We start from the raw sequence: 27,941 nt of genomic DNA, 5'->3' as shown, positions 1-27,941 counted from the left end.
GGAGGGAGGAGATATGTGCAATATATGTGGCATACATGTACGAGGGTGAAGCCCTGGGTAGAAAGCTAGTGTGTGTGTGTGTGTGTGTGTGTGTGTGTCATCAGAATGATTGGGCTAGTGTGTGTGTGTGTGTGTGTGTGTGTGTGTGTGTGTGTGTGTGTGTGTGCGCGCGTGTGTGTGTGTGTGTGTGTCATTAGAATGATTAAAGTCCAAGGAAAAATTTCACACACACAGGACTAAAAAGCAGAAAAATATTATTTAAATAAAAACAAATTTTTAACGTAACATGTTTCTAAACTGGACTGAGGAATACAAAATAATTTCTCCTAGCCCCATACCAATTCCTAATCCCACAGAAATAGCCTTGATAATTTGTGTTTGTGAATTTTTAATACCTATTACAATACTTCCAAAATTTATAAGAAAAACATTGGGTGCATGTAATATATAATAGTTAGGAGGCGAACTATTTATGCATCAGTTTTGTATTGTTCTCCTAACTATTATCTCTTGCATGCATCCTGTGTTTTTAGTTATAAGTCTTTCAAGTATTGTCATAGCTCTTAAAAATTCACAAGCAGAAATATTCAGGACTATCTGCTTAGGGCTAGGATCTGTATAAGGCTAATATAAATTATTTTACACTTTTTAGTCCAATGAAAATGCACTATATTAAAAATTTATTTTTGTTTAAATAATTATTAAAATTGTGCCAACAAAACACAGCAGCCTGGAACTCAGTGCTCTGTGTCATTGTCAGATATTCATTCGCAAAAAAATGATCTAAATCATTTCCTCTCAAAAATTTTTAATGTGTTCATACTATGTTGGTCAACATGCTTGAAGTCCAGCTCCCTTTTTGTAAATGGGTTTCATTGGAGACTGTCATTTCATTGTGCGACAGAAGCGTACCTTTCCTCTTGCTTTTCCTTATGTCTTTGATACTGTCTGAAATGAAAACATTCAATTGATGTTGCTTTATGTGGTGGGGCCTTGCCAAAGTGTCTTCCAAGCACACTCATTATGAAACTTCATGGCAGATTAAAACTGTGTGCCGGACCGAGACTCGAACTCTGGACCTTTGCCTTTCGCGGGCTAAGCCATGTCTCTGCAATATCCTTTCTTTCAGGAGTGCTATTTCTGCAAGGTTCGCAGGAGAGCTTCTGTAAAGTTTGGAAGGTAGGAGACAAGGTACTGGCAGAAGTAAAGCTGTGAGGACGGGGCGTGAATCGTGCTTGGGTAGCTCAGTTGGTAGAGCAATTGCCCGTGAAAGGCAAAGTTCCCGAGTTCGAGTCTCGGTCCGGCACACAGTTTTAATCTGCCATGAAGTTTCATATCAGCGCACACTCCGCTGCAGAGTGAAAATCTCATTCTGGAAACATCCCCCAGGCTGTGGCTAAGCCATGTCTCTGCAATATCCTTTCTTTCAGGAGTGCTAGTTCTGCAAGGTTAGCAGGAGAGCTTCTGTAAAGTTTGGAAGGTAGGAGACGAGGTACTGGCAGAAGTAAAGCTGTGAGGACGGGGCATGAATCGTACTTGGGTAGCTCAGTTGGTAGAGCAATTGCCCGCGAAAGGCAAAGGTCCCGAGTTCGAGTCTTGGTCCGGCACACAGTTTTAATCTGCCATGAAGTTTCATATCAGCGCACACTCCGCTGCAAAGTGAAAATCTCATTCTGGAGACACTCATTATCTCTGTCATTGTTTGCCCTGTGTGTTCATGCACCCGCACACATACCACTAACTGCTCCTAAATAGTGGAAGTATCGACTCGCACAGTCGTAGCTTTGCAACTGAAACAGTGGGATATAGAAACAAATTCATACAATATGAACAGCAATGCTTTTCATCAACTTCAAATCGGATATACAGACAAAACAATTAGTGATTTCCCCAACTGTATACTGTCAAGAGGGGTATGGAGATTTTTCAGACACTTTGTAGTAGAGTAGAGTCTCTCCTAGTTACCCAAGGTCCTAGCCTGGTTCACATTAATTCAAGATACCTATGATGTGGACCAACAGCCAAGACAATCTATCCTCATTCCTCCACAACCTCAGCACCTGTCCTATCTGCTTCACCTGGTCCTCCTTAGCTCATTGAGCAAATTCCTTGGATGTTGACTTCCACTTCTGTGGTTAGATAAAGTCCTGTGTTCACATCAAGCCCACCAACCATCAACAGCACTTTCTTTATGGTAGCTGCCATGCTTTCCACTCTAAAAAGTCTTTCCCAGATAGTGCGGCCAGCAGCAGGTGGCACATTCACATTTATAAGCAATGCCTTGCCCATATGCTGAAGGTCTTACTAAGGTGTTCACAGACAAGCTATGCCCTCCAAACAAAGGGCACAAATAGATCTCCCATACTCTATCCACACATGCCACTAATTTTCCAACGACCTCCATTGAACCAAATACAAAGGAGCATTCTGCGTTCCCCCTTCCTTACCCAGTATCAAGGTGAACTGAAGAAACTTGATCACATCCTTAACCAGGATTTTATCTCCCTGTCACAGTGCTTGTAAATCAGGAACATTCTGCCCACAATCCTTCCCACTCCTCATGAACTATTATTGTACTACCCAACGTGCCTATGAAATATGTGCTTCACCCCTATACCAAATCTGCTCTAAACCTATTTTCCACATTGGTAAGATCCCTGTGGAAGACCTAGACGCAAGACCTGTCCTAAGCTTCTACCCAGCATATCATATTCCACTCCTGTCACAGGAATATTATCCCTTATCACAGTCTCTGTCACCTGTGAAAGCATCATTGTCATATACTGGCTTTGTTATAATTTCTGCACAACTTTTTATGTGGTCATGATCGCTACCAACTGAATACATGGCACCCCCAAAACTGGCTGAGAACAGAGTTGATCATCTAGGTGCAGAGCAACTTGCTGAGCACAGTATGCTGCTTCACAACTTAAGTTGTGTGTGTGTGTGTGTGTGTGTGTGTGTGTGTGTGTGTGTGTGTGTGTGCGCGCGCGCGCACGCGCGCTTGTGCGAGAGAGGGGGGGGGGGGGGGTCTGAAGAAGCATTTACAGTCTTATTTATGTACCTGTCATCTACTCAATGCTTGAACTATGAGGAGAGTGGTTACATTTACTCTTTCTCTTATTTTATTTTACCTAGAACTTCTGAGTATTAATATTTTATAGTCTTTTAGTAATTGTATTATTATGTCTTTTATAATTGATGCTTTTGTGGTTAACTAAGAACCTTTTTGACACCAGATAGTTCATGCAAATACCAAACAGCCAGATCAACAATGTCCATTGCCTCATCATCGTTTTGTTTATAAATTCTATTATTAAAACTACAATAATGGCATTGTAGTGCTAATGTAATTAATTCTGAGCTATCAGATACAGCTTCTATGCATAGAAAAAGTAATACAAATGCAGCTCTGTTTGCTGCTGCTCTTGTGTGACCCAACTGTTGTCCTACTTAGGATCTGAAGTTTGAACAGTGAAGTAAAGTAGTGAAAATGTTGACTGAATTCCACAACTATTGACTGTTGTATGGATGTCGGAAGATGTAATTATGTAACTTTGAAATCAATAACATACATTACTAAAAAAGTGTGGAGTTTTACAAACCATTTTACTAAAAAAGTGTGGAGTTTTACAAACCAGATTTTTTGAACCAAGCTTACATTTTAAACACACATCAGTAGGATGTCGTATGGTAACCATTGAAGAATTGCAACAGAGGTATGGGTGGGGAATGAATGGATCACACTCAACAACTGTACCACAGTCTGAGGTTGGTGCACCACCACGGATGAAAACAGCAAATTGGAAAGTGCAGCCATAGCTGTTTTAAGTGGATCCATGCAGCCCAGAAATTGTATCTTGGTAAATGCTTCAAGTACACAGTGTAAATGATTAACCATACTTTGAAATTGTGTGAAAGAAAGACTTGAGTTGGGTGATGGCATATCAGGTTAATCTCTTTAGCTATTTTTTAATTAGCTTTTGAAATATTGGTCCTAGTACACATTACTTGTGGCATGTATGTGCTGTATACATTCCCGTTACGGCAAACAGTTGTACACTGTGACAAAATTTACTAATAAAAATTGTGTGTGTTGTAGTATTACTTGAGGTACTGTTCCATGCAGTATTAAGCAGATGTCAGCAGCATAAATTAATTCTGCTGTTTATGACTATGTGCAGTTATGAACTCTTCCACTGAAGACATGATGCATAAATTATTTCAGCACTTGATCCAGATCACTGTTAACTTTTGTCTTGCCAAGGTGTATTATAATTATTAGAAGCATTATTTGAATTTACTCCTGTCAACTTGCAAAAGTATATTACTCATTTGCAGATATCTTGAGTTACCACGTTGGTCACTCTACAGTCTACCATGATGGGGTATATTTGAACACTGTGGGAGGCCCTCCATCACCAGTTTCTTCCTGAACCAACAACTTACTGCTGATGACTTGAATGCAGGGGAAATTACTAAACAGTGTATGAACTATGGATGAAAAACATGTCATGCAGTGTCATGTGACTGCTGTGTCAGACTCACAGAATAGTGCTACTTGAGGCTTGTGATATCAGTCAATAGTTTCAATAGTTTACTTGGGTGGACATTAGTGCTGCAAGAAGATAGTGAATGATGGGGAGTTTTTGGGTACACAGATTTCAAGTAACTACCTGGTGTGGCATTCGTTAGACTTAACATAGAGTGACCGTTGCTATTCACAATATACATAAATGACCTGGTGGATGACATCGGAAGTTCACTGAGGCTTTTTGCAGATGATGCTGTGGTGTATCGAGAGGTTGTAACAATGGAAAATTGTACTGAAATGCAGGAGGATCTGCAGCGAATTGACGCATGGTGCAGGGAATGGCAACTGAATCTCAATGTAGACAAGTGTAATGTGCTGCGAATACACAGAAAGATAGATCCTTTATCATTTAGCTACAAAATAGCAGGTCAGCAACTGGAAGCAGTTAATACCATAAATTATCTGGGAGTACGCATTAGGAGTGATTTAAAATGGAATGATCATATAATGTTGATTGTCGGTAAAGCAGATGCCAGACTGAGATTCATTGGAAGAATCCTAAGGAAATGCAATCCGAAAACAAAAGAAGTAGGTTACAGTACGCTTGTTCGCCCACTGCTTGAATACTGCTCAGCAGTGTGGGATCCGTACCAGATAGGGTTGATACAAGACATAGAGAAGATCCAACGGAGAGCAGCGCGCTTCGTTACAGGATCATTTAGTAATCGCGAAAGCGTTACGGAGATGATAGATAAACTCCAGTGGAAGACTCTGCAGGAGAGACGCTCAGTAGCTCGGTATGGGCTTTTGTCAAAGTTTCGAGAACATACCTTCACCGAAGAGTCAAGCAGTATATTGCTCCCTCCTACGTATATCTCGCGAAGAGACCATGAGGATAAAATCAGAGAGATTAGAGCCCACACAGAGGCATACCGACAATCCTTCTTTCCACGAACAATACGAGACTGGAGAACCGATAGATGTACTGAAGGTACCCTCCGCCACACACCGTCAGGTGGCTTGCGGAGTATGGATGTAGATGTAGATGTAGATGTAGAGTGAATGTGCTGCCCAGTAATGACACCTCGCTGCTATATGCATTTGCTTCAGGTGAAGCTTTTCATCTGACTCCATTTTGCTATATCCATGCTGATGGAAGTAGGCAATGTTTTTATACGGACTGTTTTTAATTGTCATTGTCTCAGGCACGCAGGATAATCGAAAATATATTCAGATTTTTGGCCACCAAATATTAAATCTACCACTGCATCATTACAGTTAAAGTGGTGATGGTAAAGCTAATTATAATTGTGAACTATGGCCCAACAAAAGTCTTGAAAAACTGCAGTCATCGGGAACACACATCTAGCATATTATATTGTCCCTGTCCTTCAGGAATTGTGGAGTGCAAATATGATGTACAGGAAATAATACGTTGCACTTGTGTGTGTGTGTGTGTGTGTGTGTGTGTGTGTGTGTGTGGTTTTTTTTATTAAGAGCTGCATTTTCATAGGCAATATGTACTGACATAAAGATCATTTCAGTAATGATGCTGTGAAGACTAGCTGGCAAGTTGATGTTGCATGTGGTTATAAAGCAGTCTATAAGTTGCATATAAAATGCTTTGGTGCAGAGAGGAACAATTAAAACTTATAGTTACTTATCAGTTACATCCTGTAGAACAGTAGGAGTCTTGTTTCAGTTTAAGGTCAGAAGACTACATAGAATACTGTAAACATTAACATGTGCTGTGTCATGGTACTTCCTTTTTAATGAGCTGTTAAAAATTGTGCCATTGAAAAAATTATAGTTACTCTCATATCTCGATAGTTAAACAAGTTTCAAGTATTAATCATACAGAAAAATGCTCATCTCTTTGCATGCTAACATTTACCAAACACTAGTCTGTGGTACCTTGATCCAATAATGTAATATGATGGTGTTACAACTAGGTTATTCACAAAAAAACCCAAGATTATTCATAATGCACTCGGAAAAAAATTAGATGCACTGCGCACCACTGCACAAAGTCTTAAATCTCCTCTCAAAATGAACTGGATTTCTGTAAGATGCTAAAGACTAACTTTTTTACTAATAGTTTTCTTAAAATCAAATGAAAAATATTTCGTAGACACTGGCATGTCCATACTAACATACTGCTGATCATTCATATAACAGTAATGGCCACAATTGACTGTGAAACATTCGTCACGGCACTTGGCATACTGTGTGATGCTGTGCTGCAGTGCACTGTGTTCCACACACTATCACTGACAACAACATCTTCTTGACAGTTGTGCTGCTGCTGCTAAATTTCTGTGTGATTAATGCTTGGGGGGGGGGCTGGTCTTTACATACCACAATAGAGAGAATGAAAGGTAGTAAAACTGTCAAGTGTGGGGAAAAGTTAAGCACTTTATTAGTTTCAATTTACAGCTATCTAATTATTATGAAAAGCCTCATGCAATATAAACTGTAAGAAGAGTCATGCATAAGACCTTGACATAGGCTGTTATGTAGAACCGATAAGTGCTAGAATTTTTTAAAGCTGTTTTCTATTTGTTTATCTTCATTTATTTGCTATAGATACTGTAGATACTGTTTTTCCAACCAAGAGCAAAAATAATTGGTCAATATTTCCATTTTATATTATTTATAATTTGCTGTGTTTCATTTTTTGATTTGTAGCAGTGATAGCAGTTTCTCTGAAAACAATCTTGTATTGCCCAAATGTATCTTTATGTCAGTCTCAAAGTTGAAGATTTTTAAATATGTCTCAGACTGCGTAATAGTTGTTTATGCAGGACAGATACAAAATCAACTGAAGTTCTTTTACACCTCCGCCCCTCCTTCTCTGCTTGAGTAGGTTGATGTAAGGAAATTTCAATGCCCATTTCCTGATGATCGCATAGTTACAGTTTCTTAGGAGCTGAATGGAGGTGTGTACAGACTGTCCCTTAGTCACTTCATTTTACATATCTTAAAAGACATACCATTGATAATTCACAGACTTGCATTTTTTTTTTACATTACATGATACATACACACTTAACGCATGATGCTTAGATCTACCTGCATGTCCAGTTTGGGTAATGATAGAGTAGTCCCAAAAACCAGTTGATCACCATTCACAATGGACTAATTTTCTGGGGTCGTGCATGGACTTGTATTCCACCAAACATCCATAGGCACTCGCAACACTATCATTGCAACAATTGTTGTAGATGCTGAAGCTATAAGATTTCTCCTGGGATTCAAAAAGACCATCATATGTTACTGCCTTCTGAATAAAAGGTTACGTCATACATCACTCTGTTATTTGTACAGTCTCTTAGCAGTGAGCAACAAATATTAATGTAGTAAGGGTAGAATTTGAAATATTGTCCTACAGTGTTGTGAGATTCACAGTTGGACTCAACTGGATTAAAGCAATTAAAGAGTATTATTGGATTAGTTTATCTTCCCTTCAAGTGTGTGTGTGTGTGTGCTCTCTCTCTCTCTCTCTCTCTCTCTCTCTTTTTGAAAGCTCATTTTTTGACAGTATTTTTGTTGTGCCTATCTGAGAATCAGCATGTTCACTATACATTGTTACATTCCATCCTGGATTTTCCATTTTTTAATTACCATTCTCATAGTTTAATGGAATAAGTATGAGAGCGGTTCAGAGAATATGGTAATAATAGCTCGTGTGTCGCTTCAGTTTGAATTTCCCACAAGAAAAGCAAGATTATTATTTTTTATCATGACAAGATATGGGAGACACATCAAAGCTTTGGTTTGGACTATGATAGGGAATCAAATTGGCTATATTCTTTTCAAATGAACCATCCTGGCATTTCCGATAAGTGATTGAAGGAAGTCGTATGCAGAGTTCGGGTGGCTGGGTGGAGAATTGGAGTCAGTTTCCTCTGAATGTGAGTTCCACCTCTTACCCGCTGTGATATCATTCCAGATTTCCTCACTAGGGTTTAAAAAGAAGAGTGAATTGTTAGTTAAGCTGCTCGGTGATGCATATGAGGCTCATGACCAGTAAGATAACTACAATTCCAGAAACATAGTCCAACACAGATGTATGTATTGAGATTCAGTACTGTGTCTAAAGAGTGTGATGTGCAGGATAGTGATGCCATGTGTGGTTTTCACACAAAAAAAATGAAGCTAAGGTGGATGCGTTACATACGTGGTTTCATTAAGATGATGATTGTAAAATCTCTGAAGAACAATCTTTTTCATGAGCTTCACAGTGTCCTGATATATTCTGCCCACTGTGCACGAGCTATGACATCCAATGCATGTCCACTGCTGTTGTTGTGGCAATAGCAGTCGTCTTCATTCATGAGGTCTCATTTTATTCAATTCCAGCCCTGCTTGCAATGGTGGCAACACTCTGACCTGCCTCAAGCCGATCAGTTGCATTGCATATGTTCAGGACAATTTTTTAGGGCCAGTGTCATTTCTAACTTCCTGATCTCCACTTTTCTTTATCCATCCAGTCACGTTTCAGAAGTAGTCTTTTAAACATTGCATCATAAAAATCATTTTTGCACCTTCTTAAAGGTCTCCCATGTTTCCACCTTTCTTTAGTATTTCATTTCCAAATTTTTTTTGGTCAGATATTTTGGGATGTTCTTCTGAGGTACCCACATCATAATAGACATTTTGTTTCAGCTTTATCACTTGTAGTACCTTTTATACCCATTATTCATTGACCTTAGAATTCTTTGCATGTTCAAGCCTTGAAATTTTGTCTCTTCTTCTCCAATCTATTCCTAAAGCAATCAACTTCTCATTTCCTCTTTTGTTCATCTTTCTCAGTTTTTCCCTGACTCTCTTGTGCAGCTTTCTAAGTTTTGCCCCATTGGTGGTAACACTTCCTATTTTACAGTAAACTTGTCTGCAGACAGATTTCTTGTGCCATATCCTCTCACACCCCTATTCCTCCCACCACTCCCCAAAAAGAGTTGCAAAGAAACTTCCTTGTAGTCACCCAGTATCACCCTGGATTGAAACAGCTGAACCATGTCCTTTGCCAGGGCTTTGATTCTCTTATCATCGTGCCCGGAAATGAGGGACATCCAGCCCACAATCCATCCCACCCTTTTTAAAGTGCTATACCATCACTCGCCCAATGTACATGATATCTTGGTCCACCCTTATGCCAGGCCCGCTCTTAATCCCTTGCTACAGGCGTCATATCCCTGTGAAGACCCAAGTGCAGGACCTACCTAATTTGCCTACTCAGCGCAGCTTAATCTATTCATGTCACAGGCTTATCTCAACCCAAACCCACCTGAGGCAGGGCCACCTGTGAAAGCAATTTCTGGACAGTTATCTCCGCATGACCACCAACTATCTACCAGAATGAATGCTCACTACCAAATTGTGGTCAAGAAAGAGTTGACCACCAAGTGGCATACAATGCTGCTGAGTGCAACATACTCAAATGGAAAGGCTTCTTCACAGCCTGTTGTAGCTGGATCCTTTCCTCCAGCACCAGCATTTCTGAACTTTGTAAGAGGCATTTATCCTTGAAACACACCCTTCTTTCCTGTAATCCTCCTGCCTTCAGTTTCTGCTTACCCACTGCCCTTACACCCTCTACCCAACAGTTATCCCTCCCCAGTAAACCCCTTCATGTCATCTTTATCATGAGCTGCACAGACTCACCTGCTCCGGTGCCTGTGTGTCACATGACTAGTCGATGCACTTGCTGCCCCTCCCTCTCGCGTTTCTATCATGCATACCTGCTGCCCCTCCCTCTCGCATTTCTATCCTGCACGCCTGCTGCATCCCTCCGAGCCACAGTTCCCTGTCCCAAATACACTCCTGGAAATTGAAATAAGAACACCGTGAATTCATTGTCCCAGGAAGGGGAAACTTCATTGACACATTCCTGGGGTCAGATACATTACATGATCACACTGACAGAACCACAGGCACATAGACACAGGCAACAGAGCATGCACAATGTCGGCACTAGTACAGTGTATATCCACCTTTCGCAGCAATGCAGGCTGCTATTCTCCCATGGAGACGATCGTAGAGATGCTGGATGTAGTCCTGTGGAACGGCTTGCCATGCCATTTCCACCTGGCGCCTCAGTTGGACCAGCGTTCGTGCTGGACGTGCAGACCGCGTGAGACGACGCTTCATCCAGTCCCAAACATGCTCAATGGGGGACAGATCCGGAGATCTTGCTGGCCAGGGTAGTTGACTTACACCTTCTAGAGCACGTTGGGTGGCACGGGATACATGCGGACGTGCATTGTCCTGTTGGAACAGCAAGTTCCCTTGCCGGTCTAGGAATGGTAGAACGATGGGTTCGATGACGGTTTGGATGTACCGTGCACTATTCAGTGTCCCCTCGACGATCACCAGTGGTGTACGGCCAGTGTAGGAGATCGCTCCCCACACCATGATGCCGGGTGTTGGCCTTGTGTGCCTCGGTCGTATGCAGTCCTGATTGTGGCGCTCACCTGCACGGCGCCAAACACGCATACGGCCATCATTGGCACCAAGGCAGAAGCGACTCTCATCGCTGAAGACGACACGTCTCCATTCGTCCCTCCATTCACGCCTGTCGCGACACCACTGGAGGCGGGCTGCACGATGTTGGGGCGTGAGCGGAAGACGGCCTAACGGTTTGCGGGACCGTAGCCCAGCTTCATGGAGACGGTTGCGAATGGTCCTCGCCGATACCCCAGGAGCAACAGTGTCCCTAATTTGCTGGGAAGTGGCGGTGCGGTCCCCTACGGCACTGCGTAGGATCCTACGGTCTTGGCGTGCATCCGTGCGTCGCTGCGGTCCGGTCCCAGGTCGACGGGCACGTGCACCTTCCGCCGACCACTGGCGACAACATCGATGTACTGTGGAGACCTCACGCCCCACGTGTTGAGCAATTCGGCGGTACGTCCACCCAGCCTCCCGCATGCCCACTATACGCCCTCGCTCAAAGTCCGTCAACTGCACATACGGTTCACGTCCACGCTGTCGCGGCATGCTACCAGTGTTAAAGACTGCGATGGAGCTCCGTATGCCACGGCAAACTGGCTGACACTGACGGCGGCGGTGCACAAATGCTGCGCAGCTAGCGCCATTCGACGGCCAACACCGCGGTTCCTGGTGTGTCTGCTGTGCCGTGCGTGTGATCATTGCTTGTACAGCCCTCTCGCAGTGTCCGGAGCAAGTATGGTGGGTCTGACACACCAGTGTCAATGTGTTCTTTTTTCCATTTCCGGGAGTGTACTTCCTCTTGTTTCCTGCCTCTTTATTCCTTTACTCCTCGCCAGGAAACCCCCACCCCATTTTACCCGCTGAACTGCAGATCCAGCTGTGTGTGTTCAGCCAGCACAGTTTGTGTGTGTGTGTGTGTGTGTGTGTGTGTGTGTGTGTGTGTGTGTGTGTGTGTGTGTATGTGAGTGAGTGAGAGAGAGAGAGAGAGAGAGAGAGAGAGCTCTACACTTCTGCCTGTTCGGTGAGTGGCCACCTTTACTCTTAAATTATTTATGCTCTTCCAGAACTTTCTATACACTTTCCTTTGTTGTTTTTGTTAGTTTGTCACTTGACAGTACTGAGATTAGGTGTCTTTATGTTGTTGTTTTTTGCCATTTTTATTACATATGTATGGGAAAATGTTAAAGCCATGATTTCCTTACATCAAACCACTCGGGTAGGCAAAAAGAAGCTCAGAAAGAATTTCAGTAGATTATAAGTCCATCCTGCATAAATGCCATTACCCAGTCTAAGACATAAGTTAAAATATTTGTGGCCATTCAGATGTTATAATATAGGATTCAGTTTAAAATATCATTAAAAAAAGTCTTGGAATAAGAAAGATTTGCTTTCTCCCACAGGGTGGCCTGGCATCGATAACCAGAGGACAGCCACTGGAAGTGGCACACGGTTCTCAAGTTACACTTCGTCACTCTCACGGACGAACCTGCTGGCTGCACTCTCATGCCCACGTGTATCCAATACGTTACCCAGACAAGCGTGGCAGCTCTCACCAGCAACAAGTTACTTGTTATTCATTCAAGGATGTCAACAATTGGTGGATTGTAAAGCGTCCGTTAAGGAATGACCTTGTGGTGTCACAGCCTGTAGATGCCATTCGACATGGAGATGTTATACAACTTGTCCATGGAATGACAAGTCGCGCTTTAAATTCGCATGATGTTGCTGCTCCAATGTCACCACAAAATCAGGTCTGGTCTATTAAAAGAAGGAAAGACTTCGATTATCTTCTCTACTCATTTTTCCCCGTTCTTCATTGTTTTCCAAACTGTCTATAGGAAGTGAGCTGTTACATCGATTACAATGTGTCTATGCCTGCTCAGAACTTGTGGCGAGTAGATATTATCAACAGAGATCAAGTTGGGGATGTCTGGCATACGATTGAGTCTCTAGTAAGTTTACATTCCACGTTCTTGTTAATCTTTTGTTTGCACGTTGACTTCACTGAGCAACTAAACATAAGGATGTTAATTTAGAATATGATGTTCACAATAAATTAAATTCTTTGTGCTGTTAATTAATGATTTCTCTAGTAAAAGTAATGCTTAATAAAACATTACTTAATAAAAAATCCAAGTTATAAACAATAGTAGTGATTTGTGTTTGATTCTTACACTACTTAAGTGGAAAAAATTTGATGGACTGTTAAATTTCAGTTTTCTTCCCTTAATAGAAAATGATGGAACACAGGGGTGTTCATCTGAACATCACACTACTTTACTGAACATGATTCTGTAGGATTTGACATGTTGTGTAGACCACAAAACAACTGAGTGAAATGCCACTTTGCTTAAGACTCTGAACTCTTTATTCGGTAGGAAGGAGCCATTCCGATATAATTTACCAAACAAAATTCTCCAAATAGCTGAATGTTTTCAGAAGGTGTTATTTTATTTAGACTACCAGTTTTGATATCTCTTTAGTGCCATCTTCAGACCCTTGTACACTCCGTGTGTCAGGAATCAGATACATTGATTCATCCATAATTAGAGCCATCAATTCCGTGATTTTTGTGGAGTGTGTACTTTGAAGACTTGTCAAGTGGAGTGTGAACTCCGAAGACTTGTCGTCAAGTCTTAGAAGTATTCACTCCACAAAAATTCACGGAATGCAGGCATTACTGGCTCCAGTTATCCATACATCAGTGTATCTGATTTTCTATACATGGAGTGCATAGAGGCCTGAAGGTGGCATTAAGAGATGCCGAAACTGCTTGTCTAAGTAAAATAACACCTTCTGAAAACCTACGGCTGTTTGGTGATTTTTCTTTGGTAAATATCTGTCCGGCCACTGTCATGTATTCACGATGGATCAGTAGGGATTCTGATTTAGGTTTTCGGAAAAGCCATGACCATATTCCTTCCCCATCCCCTTACATATAGTCGTGAATTCAGTGTCTAACTACTGTAGTGTTAGTAAGACATTAAAATATAGATTTTCTGCTTTCCTAAGGTAATTGCTTAATCTTCAATGATCTATAAGTCACTATGACATTAAACTATAAAACTCCTTTTCTTAGCACAATGGAGTCTGACCATAAAGGAGCACTTCATTCACAATACTTTCCAGTGTTTCTGAATACAAATCTGTAGTGAAGTTACATATTTTTCTTCTAAAACGCATGAAAACATAAAAGCACCTTCAGCACAATCTACTGTTTTGTGTCTTCTTCCTTAGTAAGACATTTTCTATTTGAAATAGAACAATAATATGAACAGGGTAGGTTGCTACTCACCACATAGAAAAGACCTTGAATAGAATATATGCACACTACACAGAAATGTATGGTGGGCCAAATACCGTACAAAAGCAAAAGATGCACTTAACACTGCAGGGAAACATTAAGCAACTTCTATACATCAGGCTCTGATACATTGACCTTATTTGGAGTACTGCCTCATGCTGTGCAATATGGATATGGGTATTACAACACAGATAAAGATGTGAAAGAAAAATTCACAGCCAACCCTGTCACTCTCACTCCACATCATGAATAAAATACAGAGTGTCTAGTGCACTGATAAAATAAGAACAATAGCTATGGAAAGGTGAGCAAATCTGGATATGATACACTTCTTGTCTTAACCACCACCCAATAGTGGGTGTAAATACCTGATTATGACGGTGAAGCCCTAACCATTGTGAAAACTATCCTGATCAGAGAGCCCTCATTACCATCACATTTGGCCGATGCCATATTAGAATTTTGTTGGGTACGGACTAGAACAGTTAGTTTTAACAGCTGGCCTCTTTTGTTCATGGCTTATAATAGTCATGTGGAAACTGGGAGTGACAAGATTATCAGGCATACTGTTGCAATGTAGGTACACGAAACAGCCTGCAAATCATTTTTTGCAGTACTATCAACATTGTTTCAATGAAAATAATACTTTACGTACATCACCATTGCTTGACATTCATTCCCAAGTAGATGCGCTATCAATGTTTTCTGTAACATCATTGTGCTGGATGAAATGCCGCAGCTCTGTAATTTATTTATTGTGGTTGTTTTCATTTTCCTCCTGCTCATGTAAGCCTAATAGTACCAATCTCCAATCATTTGAATATTTCTAAGCCACAGTTTATTGTCAAATAAATATATTTAACAGTAAAGTGAGATACAGATGAAACGTAGACCAAAATTAATACAATAGAGTATCTGTTCTGCCCTGGATTCAACCATGTTTTGCCAAAAATGGAGGGCTTCATTAATTTACAATTCCTCCCCCCCCCCCCCCCTTCTCTCTCTCTCTCTCTCTCTCTCTCTCTCTCACACACACACACACACACACACACACACACACAGATTGAATATGTTGATTTGAGAACTAGAATTATTTAGTTGTCCTGTAGAAGTAGAAGTAGAAGAAGAAGAAGAAGAAGAAGGGGAAGAGGAAGAGCGGGGGGAGGGAGAGAGAGAGAGAGAGAGAGAGAGAGAGAGAGAGGGAGAATGTAGATTGTGCTCATTCATAATTTCCTATTCTCTGCTTTTTCCTGCTGTTAGGTATGGTGATAGCTTTCAATTAAACCTTCTATTCTTTTTGTCTTTGTAGAGCTATTATTACCCTCTTTAACATAATATTTTGTAGTTACGAAAATAAAAAAAAAATACAAGACGCAATGAAAGTTAACGTTCATAATGCTGGAAGAAAAGGATCTATCCATTGCGAAGAAGAAGAAGAAAGTTTCCGTCTTGTACATGTGGGGTTTCAAACTGTCTTCACTGTTCATAGAACAACTGTTAGAATTTTTTAAGTAAGTAAGTAAGATAGCAACTAAAGAATTAAAACTGAAGATTCAGCTTTTTCTGTATTGGCAGCCTGGTCAGTAGGCATTCCTATTTTCAAATTTTGTTAGTACCCATATTTAATGAAACACAGCTTTGCGTCATCAACACAGGTGGCTCCTAGTTTGTTGTCATCTTGTTCTTAGATTGCTTGTTTTTAATTTATATTAAAGGTGCATCTTATCCATGTGAATTCGAGCCAAGCCCTGAAATTTAGTGGACGTCAGTTACCAGACTGGGGCTTCAATCAACACGAAGTTGTCACAGACCGAGCCATTCATCAAGATGATACTGTATGGAATGTCGAAGAACATCGGTACACACAAAGTATTTATTTTTGTATTTTTTTTATTTTTGTGTTTCTTGTTTCTCTTTTCCTAGTGCGTGAAACAAGGTGATACTGTAAAATTTTTACAGCTGAGGATCAGAAAGATAGAGAAAGGGAACTCGTAAATGCAGAGATGATACCTCTGCGAGCCACAACACTTTCCTTCTGGGAGAAGTTTCTCGAACTTCAATACAAGATGCTATTCTCAGATCAAGAAAATGTTCAGAACCATATGTACAGCAGTGAACCACTTGAGTGGCCCTCGATGACTAGAGGTATCGCATATTGGGTGAGCCCGCACAGCAATGTAAGTCCCTCTACAGGTACATTTCCTCATTTCATTTGTTAAATTAATATTAACTTGTTGTATTGTTTAGTTATTTGCATGTTCTGTGGATCATAATTGTGACCTCTCACTATCATAAGTTTAAATTCTACAGTTGTGGTACATCTTCTCAATGGTAAAGATGAATGGTAACATGCTGACTGTATACTTTCTCTCTCTCTTTCTCTCTCTCTCTCTTTGAGGTGAACTACTGATGTTAGTTTTTAACTGACATCTGATAAATGTGTGGTAATGTAAGAATGAACTACTCGACCTGCAGGCTAGAATAACATACCAAAACTGTGAAAAATAGTTGCATCAAAAGTTTAGAAAATACTACCACCACCACCACCACCACCACCACCACCACCCCCCACCACGTGAGCGCATGCGCGTGCACGCGCACACACACACACAAACACACACACACACACACACACATAAAGAACCAGGAAAAGTTTAATGAGGAGAGGAAGGAAGCAACTCCAAACTCTGAATCTAGAAAGAAACAAACTTCAAAAAAGTTTGCTGCAGCAGCTTTCCCTTTTTATTAACCTTGATGAAAGAATTTTGGAAAACCCTTAATCTCCAGCTACAACTGTATTTTTTTTTTAAATTTTCTATGTCATCCTCAAGTTGTTACTGTTTTAGGAGCTGACAAGATGGACATTGGCCTTCTGTCATAAACATTGTTGTTACTAATTGTTTTCTTTTATATTTAATAGAGTTACCACATGTTGTAGTTATAACTCTTTTACAAGAGACATTATTAAGACTGTGCATTTACTCACAATTTTTTTCAGTGCACCCCTTTTCATTTTCTAATATTTAGATTGTTTACAATTGCAGACATTCCTTGAAATCTCCTACATTTTACTGCTGGTATGGAGAATTTGTACTTTTCTTAGCTGAAAAAGTTCTGCTTTAAAACACTTAAAATTCGTAAGTGTTGGTTTTTGTAGCTGTTGTCACTGCCAATAAAATTCTTCAGGGTGTGTGATAGCATGTTTTTGGGGTATGTGTGTTTGTCTTAGTGCAAATCCTAAGGCAGAATTTGTGGCAGTAGTGGTATGGTTTTGTGAGCTTTAAGAGGGCATAAGATTTGCTATTCATGTAAAGCCTTATTTGCACCTTTATATCAGAACAAACACAAGTGAAGAAGCATCAGCAAACGACAATACTCTCCATTGTAAATGGTAGGCAGGACAAGAAAACTGTATTTGGACATGTTCAGTTAGTATCCACTGATGTTTGTTCATGTTCCGCTGGTTGTCAGTCTTCTAGCGAACCAATGAAAGAAGTTCACGTCCTCTACACTTCATCACTAGCAGTACAGAAAGCTTTTGTCTGCTGTCTTGTCTACTTCTCTTGTTGACACAAGTTGCCTGAGTGATGCGGTGATCTGAAAATGTAATGTAGCCGACAGAAGAATGTAAATACCATAGGCACTTTCAGGAACGAAAGGATCCACCGCAAAAATGCCAAGGGGAAAAGAAATATGATTAGTAGAAAACCATTAAAGCTCTCAAAGAAAGAAATTGTTTGATATCAGAAATAGAGCATCAAGGTTCAGTCTTTTGTGAAAATGGATACACAATCAAATACATGCAGAAAGCTTTTTAACCAGTCCCTCTGATACTTGATAGGGAAGAGCAATATGAAGCAAAGACTGTGTCTTACTTGCCCTATGAAGGATCAATTTCTTCGAAGATCAGTAGGATTCTCAAGAAACATAACATTACGTGTGTTCTGTTTACCTACCAAAATAGGACGACTACTGGGAAATGTGAAAGATTACCTTGGTTTATGAAAACTAGGGATTTATAAAATACTGTACCAGTGTAGCAAACAACGAGGACAGAAGACATCAGATGCCAAGAACATCAGAGGCACACCTGGCTGAGACATGGAACTAAATTAGCCATTGTTGAACACTGTCTGGAACTTAATCATGCCATGATCTGTGAAAAAACAAGGGTTCTGGCACAGACTCCCAAATACAGGAACATAAGAGAGGCAGTAGAGATAAAGGCGGCGGAGAACCTAGTGAATCGTGACACTCGATACCAGCTTGGTAAAGCCAGGGATCCTGTACTGAAGTTGATAAGGAAGGCAACAATTGCAGTGATAAGGAAGGCGACAACTGCAGCAGCAGAACTGAACAAAAAGAGAAACTGAGAATTAGGACATGGGGAACAAACGCCAGACAGAAGCACTGTACCAATAACAGAATGCCAGTTCACTGTAAGGTGCTCCGGACCGAAGATGAGACATCTCAGGAGGATTTTAGTGGGAACGGGCTCAGATGGAGCACCTCTATAGCTCATTTAAAACTACTTGATTGTTGATGTTTGTCACTTGGCACTACAGTGTTGCCACATCAGCTGCCGTTCAGTTAAAGGTGACAAGCAAACCCTGTGCCCCACTTTGCAAGTGCTGAAATGCTGTTTGTGTAACATGGAGCAATGTTGGAAGCTGCTGCCATCAGGTATAGGAATGCAAGATGCTCTGTCCACAGCCGATTTTAAATGCGAATGACTGAACTATACAAACAATGTATTTTGTAGCGTGAATTTACACCCGTGTCCTAACCTAACCACAACCTCTTGATGTGCAATATACCTGAGAAAATAGCGGTTAGCGCCCTGCAGCATAATTACTAATCACACTCACTTAGCTCATGGCAAATTAAAGCTGACCTGTACAAGCAGATTCAAGACAGAAAAAAAAAAAAAAACTCAATTTCAGTGCTAAAACCAAACTGTAACTTCTTGCTTTTGCTAACTGGGCTGATGTGATGCTGACCAGTGAGTAGTCCTGGTTGCAACTCATTCAGTGGTCATAGGTGACACAAGCAGATTCCAAAAGAAAGAAGACTTATCCAGAAAAATAATAGCAAATAATAAGACTAAAAACGGTGATGAAAATGATGCAACAAAAGATTAGAAATGGAAAAAATAGATTGAAATCATTTATTTGAAAATAATAATTATCTGAGTTAATTTGGTAAATATTTGAAAAAGAAAAGAAATATTATAATCTGGTGATATTCAAACCTGCATCCTGTTGCACTGCAGGCTATGACATTACCACTACACTACAGAATACCTTCAAAATACATAAAATTTATTTATGTATAGAACCAGTTGCAACGATCGTTTTCTGCCGTCAGAATGTTCTGTTTTATACCATGTTGTATGAAATTTACTTACTGTAGGCGATCTCTGTGATGATAACTGAATATGTGAACTCGAATGGAAATGGATATTAACTGACCATTTATTGTTGCAATTTGGCAACAGCGAACAGTTCAAGCATAACATTGAACACTCTGATTGGAGGAAGACACCTTCAGCATGCGAAGTGTCAACTGCCAAGTTATTTTAATCAGACTATAGAACCGACCATGGCAGTGTGTCAGACCAAAAAGTAATGCAAGTTTATTGGCAGGCACACTGGACCAAAGACAGTGAGTCACATTGTCAAAACATTGTGCATGGATGATGGTGGTATGCTGCAGAACACCCTACACTTTAAGCTGTCAACAGATTACCAGGAAAGCCTGAAGAATTAAATCAAAAGACTTTATGGGGAGAAGATTACTGGGATATCAAAAAGCTACAGGAACTCAAATGGGAATCCCTAGAGGGAAGACAGTGTTCTTTTCAAGAAGCACTATTGAGAAAATTTAGAGAAGTGGCATTTGAAGCTGAGTGCCAAAAGATTCTACTCTCGTCAACATACATTATGCATAAGGACCACGAAGATGTGATGCGAGAAATTAGGGCTCGTAGGGCTCATACGGAGGCATATAGACAAGTCGTTTTTCCATTGTTCTTTTTGTGAGTGGAAGAGAAAGGGAAACAATAAGTAGTGGTACAGAATACCCTCCATCACACACCACACGGTGGCTTGTGGAGTATCTATGTAGAAATGCAGAAGCTAGACAAGCTTCAACAAAGGAAAGGGAGAATGCTTAGTTCTCTCGGCTTCCTGTTGAGATGGAGACATAGTACCAGTTTTTGTCAGAATCGAGCATCACATAAATTCCCTAGTGGCAAATGAGATAAAACTCGGGCAAGCATGGCGCTTGTTATAGAAAGGATTCGAGATATATGCCACAGGTTAGATGTGGTGGCCATGGAGCTTTTATACCTTCACCTGTACATGACTGCCTCCCTGGCGGGTAAAAATTGGGACTGGGTAGGCAATGCCTCTTGGTCCCTGACAGAGTGCGCCAAGAAGAATGCCTCAGTGTGCCATTCTGTAAAGTTTGGCCATATTTGTTAGAAAGCACAGCAGATGGAGGATACTCTTACTGTGATTAATCTAAGTGACAAGCAGTTTAATGACACCATTTTGAAGGTACTCGGCAAGGGCCTCAGTTTCACACCTACTCCTAGGAAGTTTCATCAGTGTAGTGCGGCAAGTAGCCAACACCTTCCACCAAATGTGGCAGAAAATATCCTCTGCAAGACATGCAGGGCAATCACTGATACACAATCTCGAAAATTCGGCATTTTCAGTGACTAGAGGCTAGCACTCGAGAAGCTGTGGGAAGATAGCAGCATTGTGATTTTGCCAGCAGACGTAGGGACCCCTACAGCCGTTTTGCAGCAGACCAGTTATGATGAGAAAGTTTGTCAACATCTGGAGGAGTGTGCATACAGAATTTTGGAATGTGACTCTACAGACAAGAGTGGACAAGAAGACCAGGGCTCTCTAGAAGGCAACAGGAATGCCTTACCAGGTCACCAAAGAACTACAATCTACACCACTAGTTCAACCTAGACTCTATGGGCTGCCGAAAGTACACAAAAGAAGGATGTGCCACTATGCCTAGTTGTCAGTAAACATTGGTGTATCAACATATTCAGCAGCTAAGTACTTGAAGAGACCGCTGTGCCCATATTTGGGGATGTGCATTCACTTCATACTCATCTCTGAGGATTTCTTGCAACATCTCAGGCAACGGAATCTGATATAATGGTCAGTTTTGATTTCGTTTCTGGTATTAATGAAGGTACCACTGAAAGACTCGCTTGAACTGCTTTTAGAGAAATTTGGTGATGCTCTGATGGACCTGTTCAGCCATTTACTGTCTTCAACATATTTTCTGTATGGGGACTAATAATATGGGCAGGCAGAAGGAGTGGCCATGGGCAGCCCTCTTTCTTCATTGTTTGCAAATCTGTTCATGGCGAAATTTGAGGAGGAAGCATTAGAGATGGCTAGACACAAACCCACATGCATTTTCAGGTTTGTGGAGGAGACTATTCTGATCTGGCTTCATGGTAGGGAGAGGTTCAATGAGTTTTTAGAACATCTTACCTCACACCACCGAAATATAGAGGTAAAGGTGGTGAAAAACTCATGGATCATGGCACTGGGTATCAACTGAGCAAAACTGGTATCCTGCACTGGAGTTTCTAAAAATGCTGCAGTTGCAGCACCAGAACTCAAAACAAAAAGAACTAAGAACATGGACATGGGTAATGAACTCTAGACAGAGTAGTAGGTGTAGTATACTGAGAACAGAATATCAGCTTGCATGCAGGTTCACCGCACCAAAGGCAGAGCATCTCAGAATGTTTCTGGTGGGACTGGACTGCAGACATAGCACCTAGAATGGACCATCGGGGGGGAGGCAGTACATATAAATATTGGACCAGTTACACTCGCCTGCCAGTCTCAGGTAGCACCCAGCATCTGATGAAGGCTGCAACTCATGTTGTCAAAATGTCATTCATGGACAATACTGATGTCTGGCAGAACACCTGGTGCCTTGAAAGTAACCAAGTGCAAATAGGTATATATTACGCTGTTTAAAGTTAAAAATATACCAAAGACCTGCTCATACTCTTTGCTTACATTCATGGTATCCATTACAAGATTTTTGATGAAAAATAAAAATGGTTTACTCAGGATCATGCTATCTACCCTGTAACAAACTATTATCTAGCAGATTTTATTGACATTATCTTCCTTATCTGTACATTAATAAAGTCCTTGAAGTGCTTCTTATATGCCACTTCAAAAATTGGAAATTGTCTGAGATATAGCAGCTATTGAAATGCAAAACAGTCACTAATAATGTAAGCATAACCTGTTGCTAATAATCAGAGTGTAAATGCTAGTCCCTTTTTTTCCCAAGTTATGTTGGTCATCAGTAATTAGTGTTCTACTTTTAAATATCCTCCTCAGTTTTATTGATAATCCATAAAAAAGTATCTACTGAAATATATGCAACGTTTTGAAATAATGGTGAGGAAAGCAGGAGCTGCAATTCAGTGCACGAACTCGGATACCTGATTTCTTTCTTTCATATGCCATTTTGCATACTTTGTCAAAAACAGTGCACTCGCCCTGAAAAATAATCCTTTCTGAATATCAAAGTTTTGCATCATGAGTGTAACTACATATTGTCGTATCCTGATGGTGATTACTAGAGTCAAAAAACAAGGACATGGCATTCGGCTATTCTGGTTATCCTGTGCTCTCTTCCAATCCCTGTAGTGTATATGCCTTTTCATAGATACAAGTGGTGGTAGTGACCACTCGTGAACTGTCTGTTAATGCTCGTTCACTAGGTGTTTTCTTCAAGTCGCACCGGTCTTGATGTATCAGGGAACTTCATTATTACACAAAAAAAGGGTAGCTATCAGTCCACTTTATGTGCATGTCTGCATCATTGTTGACCTGATAGCCATTTGCTCTGAAATTACACTAAAACAGAGTTAGAATGTATTTGTTTGGTGTCATTGTATCTACCTGTTGAATTTAAGCTCTGTGGATGTGATTGGTACGCACTGTTTCACTTATTAAGCTGTTGCCCAGATGTGGAACAGATAAATCATGTATCACCTTGCATTTTGTAAATATTTTTTATTGATATACTTAAAACATTGCTACTAGCAAATAATTATAGGAGTGTTCACCCCATCCACACAATTTACTTATTTACTGCCTCATTCTATTAATTTTGCATGTTTTTTACTTTTGATGCTATCTTTCTCGTAAATTTATTGATATTAAAAAAACCGTTGTCACTTCCTTGAAAACCATGTTTTAGTCTATGAATCAACCTTTTCTTCTTACAAGGGAACCTCCCCATCGCACCCTCCTCAGATTTAGTTATAAGTTGGCACAGTGGATAGGCCTTGAAAAACTGAACACAGATCAATCGAGAAAACAGGAAGAAGTTGTGTGGAACTATGAAAAAATAGGCAAAATATACAAACTGAGTAGTGCATGCGCAGGATAAGCAACATCAAGGATAGTGTGAGTTCAGGAGCGCTGTGGTCCGGTGGTTAGCATGAGCAGCTGCGGAATGAGAGGTCCTTGGTTCAAGTCTTCCCTCGAGTGAAAAGTTTACTATCTTTATTTTCGCAAAGTTATGATCTGTCTGTTCGTTCATTGACGTCTCTGTTCACTGTAATAAGTTTAGTGTTTGTGTTTTGCGACCGCACTGCAAAACCGTGCGATTAGTAGACAAAAGGATGTGCCTCCCCAATGGGAATCGAAAACATTTGGTCGCAAGGTCATAGGTCAACCGATTCCTCCACAGGAAAACACGTCTGATATATTTTATATGACACTGGTGACGGCATGTGCGTCACATGACAGGAATATGTTGTTGACCCACCTAACTTGTACACTTGGCGAATGGGTAAAAAGATTCTTCTACCTTGCCCGATTTAGGTTTTCTTGAGGATGTGATAATCACTCCCAAAAACGTGTTGAAAACATAAGAGTTTGTCACATAAACTGAAAATAAAAAATTAAACTTTTCACCCGAGGGAAGACTTGAACCAAGAACCTCTCGTTCCGCAGCTGCTCACACTAACCACGGGACCACGGCGCTTCTGAGCTCACCCTAGCCTTGTTGTTGCCTATCTTGCACATGGACTACTCAGTTTGTATATTTTGCTTATTTTTTCATAGTTCCACACAACTTCTTCCTGTTTTCTCGGTTGATTTGTGTTCAGTTTTTCAAGGCCTATCCACTGTGCCAACTTATAACTAAATCTGAGGGGGGTGCCATGGGGAGGTTCCCTTGTTAGCATACATTTGGAAACTCCATGTTGTAATATCAACAATATTAGGAAAAGGATACCTCCCATTTATGCTGTTCATAAAAGCTTGTGGTGGAGGAGAGGTGCCAGATGGCCCGGGGTTGTGAAGCAGCCTTTGAAATCAAGCCTGTTATGTTCAGCTGCATGTTGTTCCACAGGGTGCTCTGCCATTCTCTTTGCTGGTGGTCATTCATCATGTGGGACAATTGGTTGGTAGTCACATCAATATAAAAGGCTGGGCAATGATTGCAGCAGAGGTGGTATATGACATGGTTGCTTTCAGAGGTGGCCGGCCTCTGATGGGATAGGACAAGCTTGTGACAGGACTGCAATAGGAAGTGCTGAGTGGGTGCATTGGGCAGCTCTTGCACCTGTCTCTCCCCCACGTATGATCTGTTTAGTAAGAGATTGGGGCTGGTATGAGGTACAGATGGACTAGGATGTTGTGGAGGTTGGGTGTGTAACTGAATACCACTTTAGGAGGGGTGGGAAAGATCTTCGGTAGGATGTCCCTCATTTCAAGGCATGACACTAGGTAATCAAAGGCCTGAGAAAGGATGTTGTTCAGTTGTTCCAGTCTAGGGTGGTACTGAGTGATGAAGGAGGCACTCCTTTGTAGCTGGTTGTTGGGGTTGGTGGGAGGATTGGGGGTGTATTGGAAAATGGCACAGGAGACCTGTTTTGCAGACTAGGTCTGAGGGATAGTGCCTATCTGTGAAGGCCTTGGTGAGACCTTCAGCATACTGGGCAAGGGAGTTCTGTCACTGCTGGTATGCTGTCCCTGGCTGGCCAGGCTGTACGGGAGGGAATTCCTTTGGTGTAGAAGGGATGGCAGCTGTCGAAATGCAGATACTGTTGGTGTTTGTGAACAGAGGTGTGGATGGAGCCATCATCGAGGAGGAGGTCAACATCAAGGAAGATGGCACTTGCGGAGGACCAGATGAAGTGGATGGAAAAGATGTTGTTGAGGTTGTGAAGGAATGAGATTAGGGTGTCTTGACCCTGAGTCCAGTCATAAAGAGATCATCAGTGAACCTGAACCAGACTATGGGTTGGAGTTTTGGGATGCTAGTCAAGTTGGAATAGGAGCAGCCCATGTATGTGCCTATGGCTGTGCTGCGGATTTCTTTGTAAACCTTCCCTTCGAAGTAGAAGTAGTTTTGTGCTAGGTAAGGGTAAGATGTATGGGGAATGAGGTAGTGTGTTTGAAGTCTGAAGGATATTGGGAAGATAGTGTTCAATAGTGGCAAGGTCACAGGCATGAGGAATGTTAGTGTGTAGGGAAGTGGTATCAGCAGTGACTACTAGGGTGGGTAAGGGGTGGGAATGGTGGAGAATTGGTCATAACATACTTAAAAATACTTCTCATCTCCTTTGTGACAACAGTGTCATAAATCTCAGTTAATTTTTCCGTTAACACTTGCGTGTTTGTTGCAAATGCAGAGGATTAATGTTTTTACTGTGGCATTGTACATTCTGAAGTCGCAGCTTGATCACTAGGGCTTCAATTTTTTATGTACAGACCTTCATTGTGATGTCAACGTGTCAGAAACCTATGTATGTGAGAGTTATAATGCATCCTAATTGAAACTTGTGGGATTGCGGTGGGATTCATACAAAATTATTGAAGAATATATGCAGAGTTTTGTTAAAACTTACAGTACACCTGTGAATTTTGTTGTTTCCTTTTGTACCAGACATCACAGTAAAGGTACGTGTTCCTGATGTGTTGACATTGTGAGACCTTACATAGAAATTAGTCCTAGTGGTGAAGCTGTGACTTTGAAATGTGCATTGGCGTAGAAAAAATTCTATTCAAAAGACACTAGATGGATTTTGTTACTAAGTTTTCCTTTTATTTTACTGTGTCATTTTTGCCAAGAATAGCTGCTCCAGATACCATGGAACTCTTATTAGAATCTAGTATAATTAATAAGTACTTGATGTTGTACTGTAATTGAAACTTAGATGTAGAGTAAGAGAACCTCCCTTCAAGATTTAGGCTTATCATGCAGCTAATATCAACTAATTTTGGTTAAGCAAAATATGATGATGACAAAGTATATAAAAGGTGAGTTACAGTTTTAACAAAAGTACACTCTCAATTATGAAGCACAATATTTACACTTTCTTTGTTTGCCAATGAACCAAGCATTATTTTTAAGGTGAAATAACTTCATGCACACACTCCCCTTGACATAAGTTTTGTGCTTCATTGTGGACTGCAGTGTGGATCATAAAGAACAGAAAAAAAAAGATTTGTCATTGTAAGATAAAGATGGTATACATAGATTTATTGGACACTTGAATATAACTTCAATATATTGTGCCACAGACCTGAAATGACTGGAATGAGAGTTACTGAGTAAGACATTTTTGAGACAACATTAAAGATTGGAAGAATAAAACTTCTGAAGTTCGTAAATTGGTATATGGAAGAGGCATTGCATAAACATGAGCCTTTAAGGAAGGTGGTTTTTAATATGTTGCCTCTATTAGAATGAGTGTGAATGTGAATGAGAATGAGTGGGAGCAAAAGTAAGGTAGCTAAAGGGTATCTTTAAAATATCTTAGTTACAATGGAATGCATAAGAGTTATGCATTTGCGTAGTTTGAGAAACAGAATAATATGAACAGTAAAAAATAAAATAACACCAAATTTTATTAGGCCTAATGTTTTGTCCCACATACTTAATGTGTAAATGGAGTGGTTTAAATGTGTGCCTCCTATGGTTTCAGGCTCAGGTGCATCTACTTGGAAATCTTGTTGTGTGGTATTCAGGCACTGTTAGTCTATTACTTTACGCCATTTTCCTCTGCGTGTATGTTTTACGAAGAAGACGTCGGTGCTATGATCTGAACAAAGGTAATTATTGTGTTTTTTATTAGTACACCCACAAATTAAAAATAGAAAAGTACACAGCCATGAGCTGCTAAACGAAAATGAATGACATTTGTGTATTTCAGACATTTCTTTAGTAAAATACTGCAAATATCATTGCACTCTGTGTATTGCTATGGAATATTCTTATATTTTGAAAGGGTTGTTACGAAGCATGGAAGTTTTTGTGTCGTTGCCTGATACTAGAGATGGGCAAAACTGTTCTTTTCAGAGATCGGATCAGAACTGTTCACTCCCTGAAATGAGTTAGCTCTTTTTCGTGACTCACCACTCATTTACAATAGAAAATAAATGGAAGGCACATTGCCCTTTAAACTTGGTTTATTCCAGTACTATACCTGTATTTTGATCTTATTTGATCCTATTTTGAAGTAACACAGATAATGAGTAAGAATTTTGTATTGTGTATTGAAATTTCCACGATATGACAAAGTTTTTGATTATTGATTTATTTTGCACTATCGTGGTTTTTTGGGTG

At 40.5% G+C, this 27,941-nt stretch overlaps 1 protein-coding gene across 2 annotated transcripts in view; it reads left to right on the top strand.

The window, feature by feature from the left end:
- Positions 1 to 27,941, top strand: part of LOC126190635 (protein O-mannosyltransferase 1) — a 126,431-nt gene that overhangs the window by 84,162 nt on the left and 14,328 nt on the right. For both annotated transcript variants that reach the window (XM_049931054.1, XM_049931053.1), the window contains 5 exons: positions 12,388 to 12,738; positions 12,826 to 12,939; positions 16,007 to 16,160; positions 16,251 to 16,468; positions 27,301 to 27,427. In XM_049931054.1, the coding sequence (XP_049787011.1) occupies positions 12,388 to 12,738; positions 12,826 to 12,939; positions 16,007 to 16,160; positions 16,251 to 16,468; positions 27,301 to 27,427 (964 nt within the window). The remainder of the gene's footprint in view (positions 1 to 12,387; positions 12,739 to 12,825; positions 12,940 to 16,006; positions 16,161 to 16,250; positions 16,469 to 27,300; positions 27,428 to 27,941) is intronic.

Source organism: Schistocerca cancellata, chromosome 6 (genome assembly GCF_023864275.1).
Source record: "Schistocerca cancellata isolate TAMUIC-IGC-003103 chromosome 6, iqSchCanc2.1, whole genome shotgun sequence".
NCBI lineage: Eukaryota > Metazoa > Arthropoda > Insecta > Orthoptera > Acrididae > Schistocerca > Schistocerca cancellata.
Note: the sequence above shows the minus strand (reverse complement) of the source record. Positions and strands in the feature narration are given on the sequence as shown.